We start from the raw sequence: 19,690 nt of genomic DNA, 5'->3' as shown, positions 1-19,690 counted from the left end.
TGTGGTCTTATCCTGGTGCAATAAGTCAAATCGGCAAGATAAGACCCATCTACAGCCCGGAGCACGGGCAGATCATTACCTCACAGCTGCAAGCACTGATTACACAAGACAGATTCCTTCACCTCAGGTATCTCATTAATCAGTGCAGCAGCCCCAACATGGCCCGGCCTGGGGTTTACTCAGCACAATCCTGCTGACAGGTTCTCTTTAATGGAAACTTCCAACGGACCAGTGTAAAAACTTGAGGAAGATTCTCATCTTTCTGCTGCCGGTGTGTATGAGGACCAGCAGCTCCACAATCATCTACCAGGGAAAGAGGCGGGAACACGCTGATTAAATGACTGGATGCAGGTCCGCAGGCTCCATATAAATCCCATCCAATCGTGACAGTGTGAATGGTGGCTCTATATGATCAGCGCAGGTGTCCCCCCCCCCCCAATCACAGCTTCCCACCAAAGTGCAGAGGGGTAGCCGCGTGCAATAGGCGAGAAGAACAATGGGTAGCCGCTCGTAGAAAAGATACGCTGGCCTTTACTGGAATCATTTCAGACTTCACAAAACTAATCAATCATTTAATAATTCATCAAATCCACCAGACATTTGCAGATCGGGTCCAGCTGTGCAAGCAGAGAAGAGGCAGAAGCAGGCGACGGGCAGAGCGCCAAGGGCTAGGGCCGTGTTCACATCACGATTGTAGCCGACACGGGACGTATAAATCAGGACTGAGCAGATATCCCCCCCATGAGGGAATACAGCAGGAGAGTCTCCCTGTAATGGAAAGGGGGCAGACTGCGGCGCTCAGCCAGGGGGATATACACATCAGATGGGGGCTCCTAACCGGATGTGAATGGATCCGCAATGACCAGCGAGTGACGTCCGCTCACAGGCGGACCACTGGTGCCGACCACGAGTCCATACAAAGTACCAGACACAGACCTGAAGCCCGGAGCGTTATTGGGCCGCAGCGTGGAGCGTTCTGCCGCAATCAGGGTGAGAAGAGCGGCGTCGCCCACATCAGCCCCTGAGGAGACGTCTCCAGCACGTCTTGTCCCCAAGAACGGCGACCATCACCACTCCACGGCGTTAAGACATGACCCCGAACACTGGGTTGTGACGGCAGATACTCGGCCCAATCTCCTCATAATCCTTTTTCGTGTGGCAAACCTGGTAAAACTCCGGCTGAAAGGAAGAACGGAAAGACTCAGTCTCCAGGACAAGAAGAGGCGAGTGCCGGGGCCTCACAGCCAGGGGTGGGGAGCGAGCCTCGGGGCCGGCGTGGAAGGGGAAGGGGTGGGGAGACGGGAGGCGAGCCTCGGGGCCGGCGTGGCGGGGAAGGGGTGGGGAGACTCGGGGCCGGCGTGGCGACGGGAGGCGAGCCTCGGGGCCGGCGTGGCGGGGAAGGGGTGGGGAGACGGGAGGCGAGCCTCGGGGCCGGCGTGGCGGGGAAGGGGTGGGGAGACGGGAGGCGAGCCTCGGGGCCGGCGTGGCGGGGAAGGGGTGGGGAGACGGGAGGCGAGCCTCGGGGCAGGCGTGGCGGGGAAGGGGTGGGGAGACGGGAGGCGAGCCTCGGGGCCGGCGTGGCGGGGAAGGGGTTGAGAGATGGGAGGCGAGCCTCATGGCCGGCGTGGCGGGGTAGAGGGAGACGGGAGGTGAGCCTCGTGGCCGGGGAGATGGGAGGCGAGCCTCGTGGCCGGCGTGGCGAGGGAGAGAGATGGGAGGCGAGCCTCGTGGCCGGCTTGGCGGGGTAGAGGGAGATGGGAGGTGAGCCTCGTGGCCGGCGTGGCGGGGGTTGAGAGATGGGAGGCGAGCCTCATGGCCGGCGTGGCGGGGTAGAGGGAGATGGGAGGCGAGCCTCGTGGCCGGGGAGATGGGAGGCGAGCCTCATGGCCGGCGTGGCGGGGTAGAGGGAGATGGGAGGCGAGCCTCGTGGCCGGCGTGGCGGGGGAGATGGGAGGCGAGCCTCGTGGCCGGCGTAGAGGGAGATGGGAGGCGAGCCTCATGGCCGGCGTGGCGGGGTAGAGGGAGATGGGAGGCGAGCCTCGTGGCCGGGGAGATGGGAGGCGAGCCTCATGGCCGGCGTGGCGGGGTAGAGGGAGATGGGAGGCGAGCCTCGTGGCCGGTGTGGCGGGGGAGATGGGAGGCGAGCCTCGTGGCCGGCGTAGAGGGAGATGGGAGGCGAGCCTCATGGCCGGCGTGGCGGGGTAGAGGGAGATGGGAGGCGAGCCTCGTGGCCGGGGAGATGGGAGGCGAGCCTCATGGCCGGCGTGGCGGGGTAGAGGGAGACGGGAGGTGAGCCTCGTGGCCGGGGAGATGGGAGGCGAGCCTCGTGGCCGGCGTGGCGAGGGAGAGAGATGGGAGGCGAGCCTCGTGGCCGGCTTGGCGGGGTAGAGGGAGATGGGAGGTGAGCCTCGTGGCCGGCGTGGCGGGGGTTGAGAGATGGGAGGCGAGCCTCATGGCCGGCGTGGCGGGGTAGAGGGAGATGGGAGGCGAGCCTCGTGGCCGGGGAGATGGGAGGCGAGCCTCGTGGCCGGGGAGATGGGAGGCGAGCCTCATGGCCGGCGTGGCGGGGTAGAGGGAGATGGGAGGCGAGCCTCGTGGCCGGTGTGGCGGGGGAGATGGGAGGCGAGCCTCGTGGCCGGCGTAGAGGGAGATGGGAGGCGAGCCTCGTGGCCGGTGTGGCGGGGGACATGGGAGGCGAGCCTCGTGGCCGGCGTAGAGGGAGATGGGAGGCGAGCCTCGTGGCCGGCGTGGCGGGAGGTTGTTGATCAGGGTGTAGCCGCGCAGCGGTCAGACTTACGGTGGATGCCAGCATGGAGCCTCCGAACCAGACGGCGTAGCGCTGCATGTGGTGGGTGATCACCTGAACATCAATGGGTTTTGGCTGAAAACAGAAAAAGAAAAAGCTGCAGAAGAAGATAGAAGTGCGGACGGGAATCATTAACCCCTCGCTTCACCGCTGACCGCAGCATCTTTGGTTAGATTGCACTTGATTCACCTCTCTGTCCGGGGGGCGGTCGGTGTATGAGGCGCGGGGGGCCGCTCATTTCCCATCACGCCACTAATTAGTTCTGATAAGTTTTACTCTTAGTTCCGGTAAGACGTCAGCTCAATCCATAAATTAGTAAAATTGCAGAGATTGTAAAAAAAGCAGCTTTCTAATTTCCCCTTCATGATAAATGTTCTGCGTTCTCAAGAACAGGGGGGGCTTATTCTATAGTGTGCAGCTGGTCTCCTGGGTTACCGGCCACCTCTGCAGCCTCAAAGAGGCTAGTTACCTAGGTAACACCGGCGTGGGGTGATCTAGATCAGAGCATCAGGGCCCCGGGCCTCGCCATAAAGTGAGATAAAGTCACCACTGATCGCAGCAGCGGAAGGTGCAGACCGGCAGCAACAATCTGCAAGACGGCCACGAGCGGCCCCCCAACCTCCGCAGAGCAGGGGTGGCCGAACCACGAGCGGCCCCCACAGAGCAGGGATGGCTGGGGCCACGAGCGTCCAACTCCTGAACATTTAACCCCTTATGACTGGGTGACGTCCATCTCTCTGCTATCCGGTATCACTTATTTCCTATAGACATTGAGGATTTGCTTTTCTCCACTTCTTTGTTCAGCGTCTTGTAATGTGAATTTGGCCTTTTTGAGCCTGGTCTTCACAGCGGCTCTTTGCGCTCGGGGCGGGCCCGCGGCTCTTTGCGCTCAGGGCGGGCCCGCGGCTCTTTGCGCTCGGGGCGGGCCCGCGGCTCTTTGCGCTCGGGGCGGGCCCGCGGCTCTTTGCGCTCGGGGCGGGCCCGCGGCTCTTTTCCAGATACGATAATTTTTTTTTTTTTTAGTATTTTCTAAGTGGGGAGGAGACAAACTTTCTATTCCTTTAATTGTTTTTGTACTATTTCTGTTTCCCATTAGGGGACGTGATTGTGCAGTCACTTTACTGCAGTGTTGCAATATTTAGCTTCATTCCTGTCCTCCTACAAATCCACTGGCGGGACTCCATAGAAGGAGCAACATGGGAGCAGTCAGCAGCTCCCGACCTCCACGGTAAGCCGGCGGCACAGACACAAGCCCCCCACCCACTACGAGCCTCCCGTCCAGACTCCCCCACCCCCCAAGTATGAGCGGCAAGCCAAACCCACCCCCCCTAAGTACAAGCCTCCTACCAAACCTCCCCCCAGCACGAGCCCCCAGCAGCCGTATGAGGAGCCGCAGCCATCTCTGACCTTCAGGCGGCCTCCGCTCAGCTCCTCGCTCAGCTTCAGCCGGGCGTCCACCGTTCTCTTCAGATCTCTCTGCAGACGACGACCAAAGTCCCTGAACATGGTGGAGCCGCCGGAGAGGACGATGTTCTGTGCAGACAAGGAAAAAGGGTCAGTTACACGGCCGACCACAGGGGGCAGGAGAGCAGCGGAGCCAATCACCTTATACAGGGGGCGGCGGACATCAATGGGGCAGTTCTGTATCACCTCATCCACCACCTCCGAGATCGGCTGCGTGAAGTCCGGGTTAGCAAACTACAAATGTGATAGATCGTTAGTGGAGAAACCGCCGTCTCCTAGATGAAGGGAAAAGCCCCCCTTCAGCCGTACTCTGCCAGGGAGCAGACCCCCCCACCACTGGAGCAACTCCCCAGAAGTGGCCTTCTGGGGCCCTACCTCCTAGAGCGGCCTCGTACCCCCCCCCCCTCACCTCCTAGAGCGGCCTCGTACCCCCCCCCCCACTCTTGGGAGCGGCCTCGCCCCCCCCCTCCCCCACTCTTGGGAGCGGCCTCGTCCCCCTCCTCCCCTCCCCCTGGGAGCGGCCTCGTCCCCCTCCTCCCCTCCCCCTGGGAGCGGCCTCGTCCCCCTCCTCCCCTCCCCCTGGGAGCGGCCTCGTCCCCCTCCTCCCCTCCCCCTGGGAGCGGCCTCGCCCCCCCTCCCCCCCCTCACCTCCTAGAGCGGCCTCGCCCCCCCTCCCCCCCTAGAGCGGCCTCGCCCCCCCCTCCCCCACTCTTGGGAGCGGCCTCATCCCCGTCCCCCCCTCCCCCACTCTTGGCATCGGCCTCATCCCCGTCCCCGTCCCCCCCCTCCCCCTGGATCGGCATCGGCCTCGTCCCCCCCTCCCCCTGGATCGGCATCCTCCTCGTCCCCCCTCCTCCCCTCGATCGGCATCCTCCTCGTCCCCCCCTCCCCCTGGATCGGCATCCTCCTCGTCCCCCCTCCTCCCCTCCCCTCGATCGGCATCCTCCTCGTCCCCCCTCCTCCCCTCCCCTCGATCGGCATCCTCCTCGTCCCCCCTCCATCGGCATCCTCCTCGTCCCCCCTCCATCGGCATCCTCCTCGTCCCCCCTCCATCGGCATCCTCCTCGTCCCCCCTCCATCGGCATCCTCCTCGTCCCCCCTCCATCGGCATCCTCCTCGTCCCCCCTCCATCGGCATCCTCCTCGTCCCCCCTCCATCGGCATCCTCCTCGTCCCCCCTCCATCGGCATCCTCCTCGTCCCCCCTCCATCGGCATCCTCCTCGTCCCCCCTCCATCGGCATCCTCCTCGTCCCCCCTCCATCGGCATCCTCCTCGTCCCCCCTCCATCGGCATCCTCCTCGTCCCCCCTCCATCGGCATCCTCCTCGTCCCCCCTCCTCCCCCCTCCTCCCCTCCCCTCGGCATCCTCCTCGTCCCCCCTCCTCCCCTCCCCTCGATCGGCATCCTCCTCGTCCCCCCTCCTCCCCTCGATCGGCCGCCTCGTCCCCCCTCCTCCCCTCCCCTCGGCATCCTCCTCGTCCCCCCTCCTCTCCTCCCCTCGATCGGCCGCCTCGTCCCCCCTCCTCCCCTCCCCTCGGCATCCTCCTCGTCCCCCCTCCTCTCCTCCCCTCGATCGGCCGCCTCGTCCCCCCTCCTCTCCTCCCCTCGATCGGCCGCCTCGTCCCCCCTCCTCTCCTCGATCGGCCGCCTCGTCCCCCCTCCTCTCCTCGATCGGCCGCCTCGTCCCCCCTCCTCCCCTCGATCGGCCGCCTCGTCCCCCCTCCTCCCCTCGATCGGCCGCCTCGTCCCCCCTCCTCCCCTCGATCGGCCGCCTCGTCCCCCCTCCTCTCCTCCCCTCGATCGGCCGCCTCGTCCCCCCTCCTCTCCTCCCCTCGATCGGCCGCCTCGTCCCCCCTCCTCTCCTCGATCGGCCGCCTCGTCCCCCCTCCTCTCCTCGATCGGCCGCCTCGTCCCCCCTCCTCCCCTCGATCGGCCGCCTCGTCCCCCTCCTCTCCTCCCCTCGATCGGCCGCCTCGTCCCCCCTCCTCTCCTCCCCTCGATCGGCCGCCTCGTCCCCCCTCCTCTCCTCCCCTCGATCGGCCGCCTCGTCCCCCCTCCTCTCCTCCCCTCGATCGGCCGCCTCGTCCCCCCTCCTCTCCTCCCCTCGATCGGCCGCCTCGTCCCCCCTCTCCTCCCCTCGATCGGCGGCCTCGTCCCCCTCCTCTCCTCCCCTCGATCGGCGGCCTCGTCCCCCTCCTCTCCTCCCCTCGATCGGCGGCCTCGTCCCCCTCCTCTCCTCCCCTCGATCGGCGGCCTCGTCCCCCTCCTCTCCTCCCCTCGATCGGCGGCCTCGTCCCCCTCCTCTCCTCCCCTCGATCGGCGGCCTCGTCCCCCTCCTCTCCTCCCCTCGATCGGCGGCCTCGTCCCCCTCCTCTCCTCCCCTCGATCGGCGGCCTCGTCCCCCTCCTCTCCTCCCCTCGATCGGCGGCCTCGTCCCCCTCCTCCCCTCGATCGGCGGCCTCGTCCCCCTCCTCTCCTCCCCTCGATCGGCGGCCTCGTCCCCCTCCTCTCCTCGATCGGCGGCCTCGTCCCCCTCCTCTCCTCGATCGGCGGCCTCGTCCCCCTCCTCTCCTCCCCTCGATCGGCGGCCTCGTCCCCCTCCTCTCCTCCCCTCGATCGGCGGCCTCGTCCCCCTCCTCTCCTCCCCTCGATCGGCGGCCTCGTCCCCCTCCTCTCCTCCCCTCGATCGGCGGCCTCGTCCCCCTCCTCTCCTCCCCTCGATCGGCGGCCTCGTCCCCCTCCTCTCCTCCCCTCGATCGGCGGCCTCGTCCCCCTCCTCTCCTCCCCTCGATCGGCGGCCTCGTCCCCCTCCTCTCCTCCCCTCGATCGGCGGCCTCGTCCCCCTCCTCTCCTCCCCTCGATCGGCGGCCTCGTCCCCCTCCTCTCCTCCCCTCGATCGGCGGCCTCGTCCCCCTCCTCTCCTCCCCTCGATCGGCGGCCTCGTCCCCCTCCTCTCCTCCCCTCGATCGGCGGCCTCGTCCCCCTCCTCTCCTCGATCGGCGGCCTCGTCCCCCTCCTCTCCTCGATCGGCGGCCTCGTCCCCCTCCTCTCCTCGATCGGCGGCCTCGTCCCCCTCCTCTCCTCGATCGGCGGCCTCGTCCCCCTCCTCTCCTCGATCGGCGGCCTCGTCCCCCTCCTCTCCTCGATCGGCGGCCTCGTCCCCCTCCTCTCCTCGATCGGCGGCCTCGTCCCCCTCCTCTCCTCGATCGGCGGCCTCGTCCCCCTCCTCTCCTCGATCGGCGGCCTCGTCCCCCTCCTCTCCTCGATCGGCGGCCTCGTCCCCCTCCTCCCCTCGATCGGCGGCCTCGTCCCCCTCCTCTCCTCCCCTCGATCGGCGGCCTCGTCCCCCTCCTCTCCTCCCCTCGATCGGCCTCGTCCCCCTCGATCGGCCTCGTCCCCCTCGATCGGCCTCGTCCCCCTCGATCGGCCTCGTCCCCCTCGATCGGCCTCGTCCCCCTCCTCCCCTCCCCCTCGATCGGCCTCGTCCCCCTCTTCCCCTCCCCCTCGATCGGCCTCGTCCCCCTCCCTCAGCAGTATGAACCCTTCTTTATAGCACGAACCTCAGGGTGGAAAAAAATCTCGGGGCCCAGAAACCTCTCGTAGCCGACATCGATGCAGAACTCCTTCTTGGAGATGGCGTTGACGCCGATGAACTGTTTGATCCACTTGGCGCCGTCCAGATCGTATTTACTGAATTCCTTCACCAAGTCCGGACACACGTAGCTGAAGCGTTCCTGCAAGGAGCGGCCGAAACACGGGAGGGTGAGCGGCCGGGACGCTGGAGAAGAGGGCGAGCGGCTGGAGGAGCAGGCACTGATTATATACAGCGGCTTGTGAAAGTATTCACCCCCTGGGCTTTTTCCCTATTTTGTTACATTACGACCTGTGTGTAAATATTCCTGTAATCTGATGTGTGTGATCCATCAGCTCTAAGTAATCTAAGCCGGTGAAGTGAGGAAATATCTGCAGAAATTACATTCATGGGATCAAAGAACTAAAAATTAGTATGTGCATATGTATTCACCCCTTTTGTGATGAAGCCCCTAAAAATTTCTGGTGCAAGCAATTCCCTTCATAAGTCCCATCTTTAGTGACCGGACGTCCCGCTGTGTGCAATCTAATGTCACACGTCTGTCAGTATATACACTACCTCTTCTGAATGGCTCGCGGTGGTGTGAAGGACCTGCGGTGATGTCATTGGGTCATGTGACAGGTCACATGACTCAATGACGTCATGGCAGGTCCTTCACAACACCGTGACCCATACAGCAGAGCAGATGGAGGGGAGAAAACACCAGGAGGACATCGGAAGGTGAGTATAATCTTTATTTTATTCTTTTTTTTACCGTTTCTATGGTCCCCGGGTCCAGATGAGTCTCCTCTTCTCCAGACCCGGGTACCATCCGCACATTGAATCGCTTAATATCCGCGTGTGCACATGTAGTCATGAAGATATTAAGCGATTCAATGCAAGTCAATGGCGGCGATTACGCTGCGTGTCCGCAAAATTAATGGACATGCTGCGGATTGTTCCGCAATGATAATCCGCAGCGGAAATTTCCGCAGCATGTGCACAGCACAGCGGATTTATTGTTGGGGCACATATTACCAAGCGTTTCAGTGCTTTTGCTGCGGAAATTGCGCTGTAAAAATGCATAGTGGGCACGCTGCCTTATATTAAGTCTCTTATTTAACCCCTTTACAGCCCATGACGTATTAATACGAGTCAGTGCCCTGGGCTTTAAGAGCCTGACCCATATTAGTACGTCATAGCGATCGCACACAGGCTGTGCGGGCGCGATTGCCGCCGGGTGTCAGCTGATTGTCACAGCTGACACCCGATGCTATGTCCTGGGAGCGGTCCTGCACCGCTCCCGGCACATTAACCCCCGCAATGCTGCAATCGAAGTCGATCGCAGCATTGCGGTGGCAAGGGGAGGTGATCGTAATACTCACCTCCTCTTCCGGCCTCCAGCGCTGTCTGCCGCGGCTTCCCGGGTGTTGCCATGACAACATCCGGGTCACCAGACAGCAGGAAGATTTTTTGGTCATGCGCAGTGCACGACCAAACAATGTTCTCACTGTGCAGTGCTGACAGCCTGTATAGCACAGGGATGGTGCTCCATCCCTACGCTGTGCAGGCGATCAGAATAAAAAAAGCGAAAGTCCCACAGTGGGACAAAGTAAAAAAGTGTAAAAACTGTCAGTAAGTGAAAAAAAAAAATAAAAAAATTATATATATATATATATATATATATATATATATATATATATATATATATATATATATATATATATATATAAATAATGTACCCATCAATAAATATTATTATGAAAAAAAAAGCAAACAATAAAAGTACACATATTTGGTATTGCCGAGTCCGGAACAACCTGACCTATAAAACTGTCCCACTAGTTAACCCCTTCAGTGAACACGGTAAAAAAAATAAATAAAAAACGAAGCAAAAAACAATGCTTTATCATCATACCGCCAAACAAAAAATGGAATAACACGCGATCAAAAAGACAAATATAAATAAAAATGATACCGCTGAAAACGTCATCTCGTCCCACAAAAAACAAGCCGCCATACAGCTCCATCATCCGAAAAATAAAAAAGTTATAGCTCTCAGAATAAAGCGATGCAAAAAAATATTTTTTTCTATAAAATAGCTTTTATTGTGGAAAAGCGCCAAAACATAGAAAAACTATATAAATGTGGTACCGCTGTAAACGTACTGACCCGAAGAATAAAGCTGCCTTATCACTTTTACCACATGCGGAACAGAATAAAAAAAAAAACAAAAAAAACAATTCCTGAATTGTTGGTTTTTGTTTATTCTGCCTCCCAAAAATCGGAATAGAAAGCGATCAAAAAATGTCACGTGCCTGAAAATGGCACCAATAACAACGTCAACTCATCCCGCAAAAAAACAAGCCGTCACATGACTGTCGGCCAAAATATGGAAAAATTATAGCGATGCAAAAACTAGATTTTACAAAAAATGCGTCTTTTAGTGTGTGACAGCTGTCAATCATAAAAACCCGATATGATTCTGGTATTGCTGTAATCGCACCGACCCGAAGAATAGAATCATAGAATCATAGATTGGTAGAGTTGGAAGGGACCTCCTGGGTCATCTGGTCCAACCCCCTGCTCAAAGCAGGATTCACTAAATCATCTCAGACAGATGTCTGTCCAGCCTCTGTTTGAAGACGTCCATTGAAGGGGAACTCACCACCTCTCGTGGCAGCCTGTTCCACTCATTAATCACCCTAACTGTCAAAAAGTTTTTTCTAATATCTAATCTGTGTCTCCTCCCATTTAGTTTCATCCCATTGCTTCTAGTCTTTCCCTGTACAAATGAGAATAAAGATGATCCTTCTACAATGTGACAGCCCTTGACATATTTGTAGACAGCTATTAAGTCTCCTCTCAGTCTTCTTTTTTGCAAGCTAAACATTCCCAAATCCTGCAACCGTTCCTCATAGGACATGGTTTGCAGACCAGTCACCATTCTGGTCGCTCTTCTCTGAACTTGTTCCAGTTTGTCTATGTCTTTTTTAAAATGTGGTGCCCAAAACTGTGCACAGTATTCCAGATGAGGTCTGACCAAAGAGGAGTAAAGACCGATAATGACTTCACGTGATCTAGACTGTATGCTTCTGTTAATACATCCCAGAATTGTATTTGCCTTTTTTGCTGCTGCATCATCACATAAAGTCGTCTAATCATTTATACCGCACGAGGAACGGCGTCAAAAATAAACGCTAGGGTTAGGGCTGGGTTTGGGGCTAGGGTTAGGGTTGTGCTAAGGTTAGGGTTGTGTAAGGGTTAGGGTTGTGTAAGGGTTAGGGTTGTGTAAGGGTTAGGGTTGTGTAAGGGTTAGGGTTGTGTAAGGGTTAGGGCTGGGGTTGTGATGGGATTGTGATTTTTTTCAAAAGTAAGAAAAAATGATGACGATATGGCGACTAGTGTTGAGCGCAAGTGCTCGCTACTTGAGTTTGCATCGGGTGCTCGGGTATGCACCAAGTATCGCGGGTATTTGAGTGACATGCTCGAGTCTCTGCCCCATAAGCTTCACGGCCAAAAAAAACTTTGCGGGGATTGCCTGCCATGCACGAGCGATCCCCACATGTTTTTTTGGGAATCTAATAACCGTGAAACATGCGGGGCAGGGACTGGAGCATGTCACTCGAGCACACGCTGTACATGGTGCATACCTGAGTACCCGATGCAAACTCAAGTAGCGAGCACTTGCGCTCAAGACTAATGACAACTTATTCAATATGATGACCTAATGTTATCAAATTCTGTGTCGTACCTCTGGGTTCAAAATGTTCACTATACCCCTTGATAAAATCCTTGAGGGGTCTAGTTTCCAAAATGGGGTCACTTGTGGGTGTTTCCACTGTTTAGGCACATCAGGGGCTCTCCAAACGCGACATGGTGTCCGCTAACAAATTGAATGGAAAATCGGCTCAAATTGTTAGCGGACACCATGTTGCGTTTGGAGAGCCCCTGTATGCCCAAACATTGGAGCTCACCCACAAGTGACCCCATTTTGGAAACTAGACCCCCCAAGGCACCTATCTAGATGCATAGTGAGCACTTGGTACCCGTAGGTGCGTCACAAATTGATTGGTAAAAATGAAAAAAAAAATACTTTTTCATTTTTACGGATTAATTTGTGAAGCACCTGGGGGTTCAAAATGCTCACCACCCATCTAGATAAGTTCCCAGGGGGGTCTAGTTTCCAAAATTTGGTCACTTGTGGGGGGTTTCCACTGTTTAGGCACATCAGGGGCTCTCCAAACACAACATGGCGTCCACTAATTGTTCAAGCAAATTTTACAATCAAAAAGTCAAATGGCGCTCCTTCCCTTCCAAGCCCTGCCGTGCGCCCAAACAGTGTTTTTTCCCCACATATGGGGTATCTGCGTGCCCAGGGGAAATTGCACAACAAATTTTGGTGTCCATATTTTCTTGTTACCCCTGTGAAAATAAAAAAAAAAATGGGTCTAAAGTAACATTTTTGTGAAAATACTTAAATGTTCCATTTTTTTCTTCCACATTCCAAAAATTCCTGTGCAGCACCTGAAGGGTTAATAAAGTTCTTGAATGTGGTTTTCAGCACCTTGAGGGGTGCAGTTTTTAGAATGATGTCACTTTTGGGTATTTTCTGTCATAAAGGCCCCTCAAAGTCACTTCAAATGTGATGTGGTCCCTAAAAAAAATTGTTTTGTAAATTTTGTTGGAAAAATTAGAAAATCGCTGGTCAACTTTTAACCCTTATAGCGCACTAATAAAAAAAAAAATTTTGTTTCAAAATTGTGCTGATGTAAAGTAGACATGTGGGAAATGTTATTTATTAAGTATTTTGTGTGACATATCGCTCTGATTTAAGGGCATAAAAATTCAAATTTTGAAAATTGCAAAGTTTTCGTTTTTTTTCCCCAAATATCACTTGTGTTTATCGAAGAAATTTTACCACAATTATTAAGTACAATATGTCACGAAAAAACAATCTCAGAATCAGTGGGATCCGTTGAAGCGTTACAGAGTAATTACCTCATAAAGTGACAGTGGTCAGAATTGTAAAAATTGGCCTGGTCATTAACGTGCAAACCACCCTCGGGGGTAAAGGGGTTAATCCTGTTTATTTTATATAACTGCCTATGTATTTTAATGTCCCCTTTGTAACATCCTTGTATATATTTTTCCTAAACACTGCCTCCCTTTTGGATTAAATATAAAATTTAATAGTTCTGTTTCTTTTGCTCTGCAATCGCTCCCTCCCCCAAAGCCATATACGCTACCAGAATGCACGCGTCCGGCCAGGCCTGTATTATATTTTCATATCTGGACATTGGTGGCAGAGAATAATAATAATCGGGCTATCGTGAAGCTGACAGTGACCGTACGGAGGGCGTGTACACATATTCCATGCGTTGGAATCCGGAGCTGTGACGCCATACGCTCACTGGTCGCTTACCGATACCTAAGGAGTGAGTAGTCTGGATCGTGTGCTCGCGATTCCGGACAAAATCCTGACAGAGTGACAGCATGGTGAGATATTGCGTGATCTCCCCAGTGTCGTCACTGAGGAATCCCTGACAACCACGAAGACCAAGGAGATCTCCAAACAAGTCATGCACAAAGTTGTTGAGAAGTACAATTCAGGGTTGGGTTATAAAATAATCTCTGATGATCCCCCGGAGCTCCATCAAATCCATCATCATCAAATGGAAAGGCCACGGTACCAGAACAAACCTGCCAAGAGAGGGCACTCACCAAAACTCTCAGCCCGGGCAAAGAGGGCATTAATCAGAGAGGAGGCACAGAGACTAAAAGGTAACCCTGAAGGAGCTGCAGAGACTGGAGTATCTGTCCATACAACCACGATAAGCCGTACACTTTATAGAGGTGGCCTTTATGGAAGAGTGGGCAGAAAAAAAGCCTTTACTTACACAGAAATTGTAAGGCTCGTTTTGAGTTTGCCAAATTACATGTGAGATTCCACAAATGTATGGAGGACGGCACTGTAGGTAAACGCTATGTCTGGCGCAAAACCAACACGGCTCATCACTCCAAGAACACCATCCCCACAGTGAAACATGGCGGTGGCAGCATGTCTTTTGGCACCAGGAACAGGGGACGTTTTCAGTTATTTTGTCCTATTTGTTGTTTGCTTCACAATTAAAAGAAAACCAAATGTTCACAGTTGTCGGCATGTTCTTTACATGAACTGATGCAAACCCTCAAAACATAGTGAAATTCAAGGTGGTCAGGCAGCAAAACATGGAAAATGAGAAGGGGGTGAATACTTTCGCAAGCCACTGTATACGGGAGGGGGGAGGACAAGCAGACAACAGAATGCACAGGACTCTCTACCTTTACTGCCTTGGCGGTCTCCAGAGACTGCTCCGGGGGGATCCCCACCTCTCGGTCTCGGAGGAGCTGCTGGATGAAGTAGGTGATGTCGCGGCCAGCAATGGGGATGTGCTTGATGCAGCTCCCGATGACGTAGCCTTCAGCCTGTGGGGCACAGACAACCGCGATCAGTGGAGACGGATCACAATCCAAGGGTCTCACGGATGTACAGGGGGCCATCGGCCGGGTTGGCCAGTGTTACCGGTACTCACCACGGGGATGACGTGTGTCACACCGTCACCACTGTCGATCACCGTGCCGGTCAGTGTGCGCTCGCCCACTTGCCTGGATGTCCAAGATGCAGCCAAAGCAAGGACAGCCTGAAGAGAAGACACCGGAGATCAGGATGTGCGCCGCCATGATGACCGGCCCCCGGGCAGGGACGGTCCGGACCACTCACCTGAACCGCTATGTACAAGCCGGGGACATTGAAGGACTCAAACATGATCTCAGCCGTGTACTCCCTGTTCTCCGGAGTGTTCAGCGGCGGCTCAGTCTACAGAGAGAGAAGAGGGTCACAGAGCAAGAAGGTGGCAGTGCCGGCCTGAGCACCCCCAGGTCAGACGCACTCACCAGGAGGAAGTAGTGATCTTCAGGCTCGGCTCGCAGGTACTTGAAGATCACTTGCTCCATGAATCGCTCCATGAGATCCCAGTCCTCCACGATGCCATGACGGATTGGCCACTGTGAAAAGAAGCAGCGGTGACAAAGAGCTGACGCTGACACTGACACTCTTCGTATGCACCTTGCAACACCCCGGGACCGGTGGCCTCCTGGCGGAGCAGGGCTGCGCCCGCACAGCGCACCTTTGTGGCATATGTTGGTTTATCTATGGCTTCATCTCCGATGAAGAAGTCCAGGTCGTCCACTCCCTTCATCAGACGTCTCTGAGCTTGGTCTCCCACCTTGGCGGACTCCTTTATGGCGATACCTGCGGGGGATGTGGGGAGCGGTCACTTTCGGGCGACAGATGGGGCCGACGTCAGGGATAACACAAGCCCACCAGGTCTAAGGCGGAAGCTGCTGCGCAGCCACATGAGATGACAGGAGGCATGAAAAGACGGTAGACACATGATGAACGGACACATCCGCTGCCGCACAGTCACACAAGACCTAGCAGAGCTGGAGCGGCGCAGAGCTCCATCAGTACAGTGCTCCGAACTGCAGGACCGGCACATACAGATCCTCAGGGTTTGGGGCCGCCGGCTCCCATAGTTCCTGCCTGATAGGAGTGGTAGTTGTGTCTATAGAGTGTCACTGCAGCCCTGGAGGCGGCCATACTCACATGACGGGATGATGAACTGGGGCTCAGTGTTCCCGGCGTATCCGAGCTTCGTGTATCTGGAAGGTAAAGGAGAAGCGATGAGGAATGTCAGCAAGACAAGACGTGTGCGGAGGAGAACCTGCCGCCCTGCTCCCCTCCCCAGCACAAAACCACAGGATGTGGGGGCCGCCGACAGCCAGGAATAAGGAACCAGAAGCCACAAGTCCTGAGCAAGAGGAGACCCCTGAGCACCAGAGCCTGTTCACCCCGGGGGGGAGAAGAGAGGAGGCCCCCCCCCCCCATCCACCCCGGGGAGAAAACCCCCCTGAGCCCGTCCACCCCGGGGGAATTGGGAGGAGGGGGGGGGGGGGGGGGAGATCACCCCCCCCCCCGAGCCCGTCCACCCGGGGGAGGGGGGAAAGAGAGGAGATCACCCCCCCCCCGAACCCGTCCACCCGGGGGAGGGGGGAAAGAGAGGAGGAGATCACCCCCCCCCCCCGAACCCGTCCACCCGGGGGAGGGGGGAAAGAGAGGAGATCACCCCCCCCCACCCGGGGGAGGGGGGAAAGAGAGGAGGAGATCACCCCCCCCACCCCCCGAGCCCGTCCACCCGGGGGAGGGGGGAAAGAGAGGAGGAGATCACCCCCACCCCCCCGAGCCCGTCCACCCGGGGGAGGGGGGAGAGAGAGGAAATCACCCCCACCCCCCCGAGCCCGTCCACCCGGGGGAGGGGGGAAAGAGAGGAGATCACCCCCACCCCCCCGAGCCCGTCCACCCGGGGGAGGGGGGAAAGAGAGGAGATCACCCCCACCCCCCGAGCCCGTCCACCCGGGGGAGGGGGGAAAGAGAGGAGATCACCCCCACCCCACCCGGGGGAGGGGGGAAAGAGAGGAGGAGATCACCCCACCCACCCCCCGAGCCCGTCCACCCGGGGGAGGGGGGAAAGAGAGGAGGAGATCACCCCCACCCCCCGAGCCCATCCACCCAGGGGAGGGGGGAAAGAGAGGAGGAGATCACCCCCACCCCCCGAGCCCGTCCACCCGGGGGAGGGGGGAAAGAGAGGAGATCACCCCCCGAGCCCGTCCACCCGGGGGGGGAGAGAGAGGAGCCCCCCCCCCCCATCCACCCCGGGGAGAAAACCCCCCTGAGCCCGTCCACCCGGGGGAGGGGGGAATTGGGAGGGGGGGGGGGGGAGAGGAGATCACACCCCCCCCCCACGAGCCCGTCCACCCGGGGGAGGGGGAAAGAGGAGATCACACACCCCCCACCCCCGAGCTCGTCCACCCGGGGGAGGGGGGAAAGAGGAGATCACCCCCCCACAACCCCCCGAGCCCGTCCACCCGGGGGAGGGGGGAAAGAGAGGGATCACCCCCCCACAACCCCCGAGCCCGTCCACCCGGGGGAGGGGGGAAAGAGAGGAGATCACCCCCCGAGCCCGTCCACCCGGGGGGGGGGGGGGGGGGGGAGAGGAGCCCCCCCCCCCCCATCCACCCCGGGGAGAAAACCCCCCTGAGCCCGTCCACCCGGGGGAGGAAGGAATTGGGGAGGGGGGGGGGGGGGAGGAGATCACACCCCCCCCCACGAGCCCGTCCACCCGGGGGAGGGGGAAAGAGGAGATCACACACCCCCCCACCCCCGAGCCCGTCCACCCGGGGAGGGGGAAAGAGAGGAGATCACCCCCCCCACAACCCCCGAGCCCGTCCACCCGGGGGAGGGGGGAAAGAGAGGAGATCACCCCCCCCACAACCCCGTCACCCGGGGGAGGGGGGAAAGAGAGGAGATCACCCCCCCCCACCCCCCGAGCCCGTCCACCCGGGGGGGGGAAAGAGAGGAGGAGATCACCCCCACCCCCCGAGCCCGTCCACCCGGGGGAGGGGGAAAGAGAGGAGGAGATCACCCCACCCCGAGCCCGCCACCCGGGGGAGGGGGGAAAGAGAGGAGGAGATCACCCCCCCCCCCCAACCCCCGAGCCCGTCCACCCGGGGAGGGGGGAAAGAGAGGAGGAGATCACCCCCACCCCCCGAGCCCGTCCACCCGGGGGAGGGGGGAAAGAGAGGAGGCCCGAGCCCGTCCACCGGGGGAGGGGGGAAAGAGAGGAGATCACCCCCCCCCGCCCGGGGGAGGGGGGAGGGGAAAGAGAGGAGATCACCCCCCCCCCGCCCGGGGAGGGGGGAAAGAGAGGAGATCACCCCCCCCCCGCCCGGGGGAGGGGGGAAAGAGAGGAGATCACCCCCCCCCCGCCCGGGGGAGGGGGAAAGAGAGGAGATCACCCCCCCCCGCCCGGGGGAGGGGGGAAAGAGAGGAGATCACCCCCCCCCGCCCGGGGGAGGGGGGAAAGAGAGGAGATCACCCCCCCCCCGCCCGGGGGAGGGGGGAAAGAGAGGAGATCACCCCCCCCCCGCCCGGGGGAGGGGGGAAAGAGAGGAGATCACCCCCCCCCCGCCCGGGGGAGGGGGGAAAGAGAGGAGATCACCCCCCCCGCCCGGGGGAGGGGGGAAAGAGAGGAGATCACCCCCCCCCCGCCGGGGGAGGGGGGAAAGAGAGGAGATCACCCCCCCCCCCGGGGGAGGGGGGAAAGAGAGGAGATCACCCCCCCCCCCGGGGAGGGGGAAAGAGAGGGGGGAAGAGAGGGGGGAAAGAGAGGGGGAAAGAGAGGGGGAAAGAGAGGGGGGAAAGAGAGGGGGAAAGAGAGGGGAAGAGAGGGGGGAAAGAGAGGGGGGAAAGAGAGGGGGAAAGAGAGGGGGGAAAGAGAGGGGGGAAAGAGAGGGGATCAGGGGATCACCCCCCCCCACCCCCCGAGCCCGTCCACCCGGGGGAGGGGGAAGAGAGGAGACCCCCACCCCCCGAGCCCATCCACCCCGGGGACAGGGAAAGAGAGGAGACTCCCCACCCCCCCGAGCCCGTCCACCCCGGGGACGGGGAAAGAGAGGAGACCCCCCACCGAGCCCGTCCACCCCGGGGACGGGGAAAGAGAGGAGACCCCCCACCGAGCCCGTCCACCCCGGGGACAGGGGAAAGAGAGGAGACCCCCCACCGAGCCCGTCCACCGCGGGGACAGGGGAAAGAGAGGAGACCCCCCACCGAGCCCGTCCACCCCGAAAGAGAGGAGACCCCCCACCGAGCCCATCCACCCCGGGGATGGGGAAAGAGAGGAGACCCCCCCGAGCTCGTCCACCCCAGGGACGGGGAAAGAGAGGAGGCCCCCCACCGAGCCCGTCCACCCCGGGGAGGGGGAAAGAGAGGAGACCCCCCACCGAGCCCGTGCACCCCAGGGAGGGGGAAAGAGAGGAGACCCCCCACCGAGCCCATCCACCCCGGGGACGGGGAAAGAGAGGAGACCCCCCACCCCCCCGAGCTCGTCCACCCCGGGGACGGGGAAAGAGAGGAGACCCCCCACTGAGCCCGTGCACCCCGGGGACGGGGAAAGAGAGGAGACCCCCCCACCGAGCCCGTGCACCCCGGGGACGGGGAAAGAGAGGAGACCCCCCCCACCGAGCCCGTGCACCCGGGGACGGGGAAAGAGAGGAGACCCCCCACCGAGCCCGTCCACCCCGGGGAGGGGGAAAGAGAGGAGACCCCCGAGCCCGTCCACCCCGGGGAGGGGGAAAGAGAGGAGACCCCCCACCGAGCCCGTGCACCCGGGGAGGGGAAAAGAGAGGAGACCCCCCACCGAGCCCGTCCACCCCGGGGAGGGGGAAAGAGAGGAGACCCCCCACCGAGCCCGTCCACCCCGGGGGAGAGGAGACCCTCTCCGCAGTCCCGTCTCCGCCTCACCCGGTGCCGCAGTCCACCACACAGGCCGGGAGCCGGGCAGCCATGGCAGAAATCGGGAGCGGCTTCCTCAAGAAGTGACAGCAAGATGGCGGACACCACCCAGCGGCAGGAAACCAGTGATGAAGAAACACAGCCAATCACATGTCATGTTCTCACACGTTCTAGCCAATCAATAAGAGACTGTGACACAGCAGCCAATCAATGGGACGCAGGTGAGTTTTCATGAACGAATCAGGTAAATCAGGAAACACATCGGCATCAAAGTGAAGCAGCCAATCACAGCACAGTACTGAGCGAGATCAGCCAATCCCAGGAAAGAAGCTGTCAGTGTCAGGAAGAAAAGAAATGACGTCACCAGCAGCGATCACGTGGGCTCCATCCAAATGGCCGAAAGCCGTCCATGAGCTCCGAATCGGTGCGATCAGGATCTGTGCGATCTGAAGCTCTGC

At 59.3% G+C, this 19,690-nt stretch overlaps 1 protein-coding gene across 1 annotated transcript; it reads right to left on the bottom strand.

The window, feature by feature from the left end:
- Nucleotides 1-511: 511 nt before the first annotated feature.
- Nucleotides 512-19,398, bottom strand: LOC141161975 (actin-related protein 3-A). Its single transcript, XM_073647569.1, has 12 exons — nt 19,242-19,398; nt 15,489-15,544; nt 15,010-15,134; nt 14,777-14,887; nt 14,604-14,699; nt 14,416-14,523; nt 14,165-14,308; nt 7,830-8,003; nt 4,412-4,504; nt 4,214-4,339; nt 2,798-2,881; nt 512-1,179 (listed from the first exon to the last, which is right to left on the bottom strand). Exons 1-12 carry the CDS (start codon nt 19,283-19,285, stop codon nt 1,084-1,086), a joined length of 1,257 nt encoding a protein of 418 aa, XP_073503670.1. The 5' UTR covers nt 19,286-19,398; the 3' UTR covers nt 512-1,083.
- Between the last annotated feature and the right edge of the window lie 292 nt (nt 19,399-19,690).

This window comes from Phyllobates terribilis, unplaced genomic scaffold (genome assembly GCF_046119375.1).
Source record: "Phyllobates terribilis strain yellow unplaced genomic scaffold, ASM4611937v1 Scaffold_9__5_contigs__length_417890890, whole genome shotgun sequence".
In the NCBI taxonomy this organism is placed as follows: domain Eukaryota; kingdom Metazoa; phylum Chordata; class Amphibia; order Anura; family Dendrobatidae; genus Phyllobates; species Phyllobates terribilis.
The sequence above is the reverse complement of the archived record's forward strand: the minus strand, read 5'-3'. Positions and strand labels throughout refer to the sequence as shown.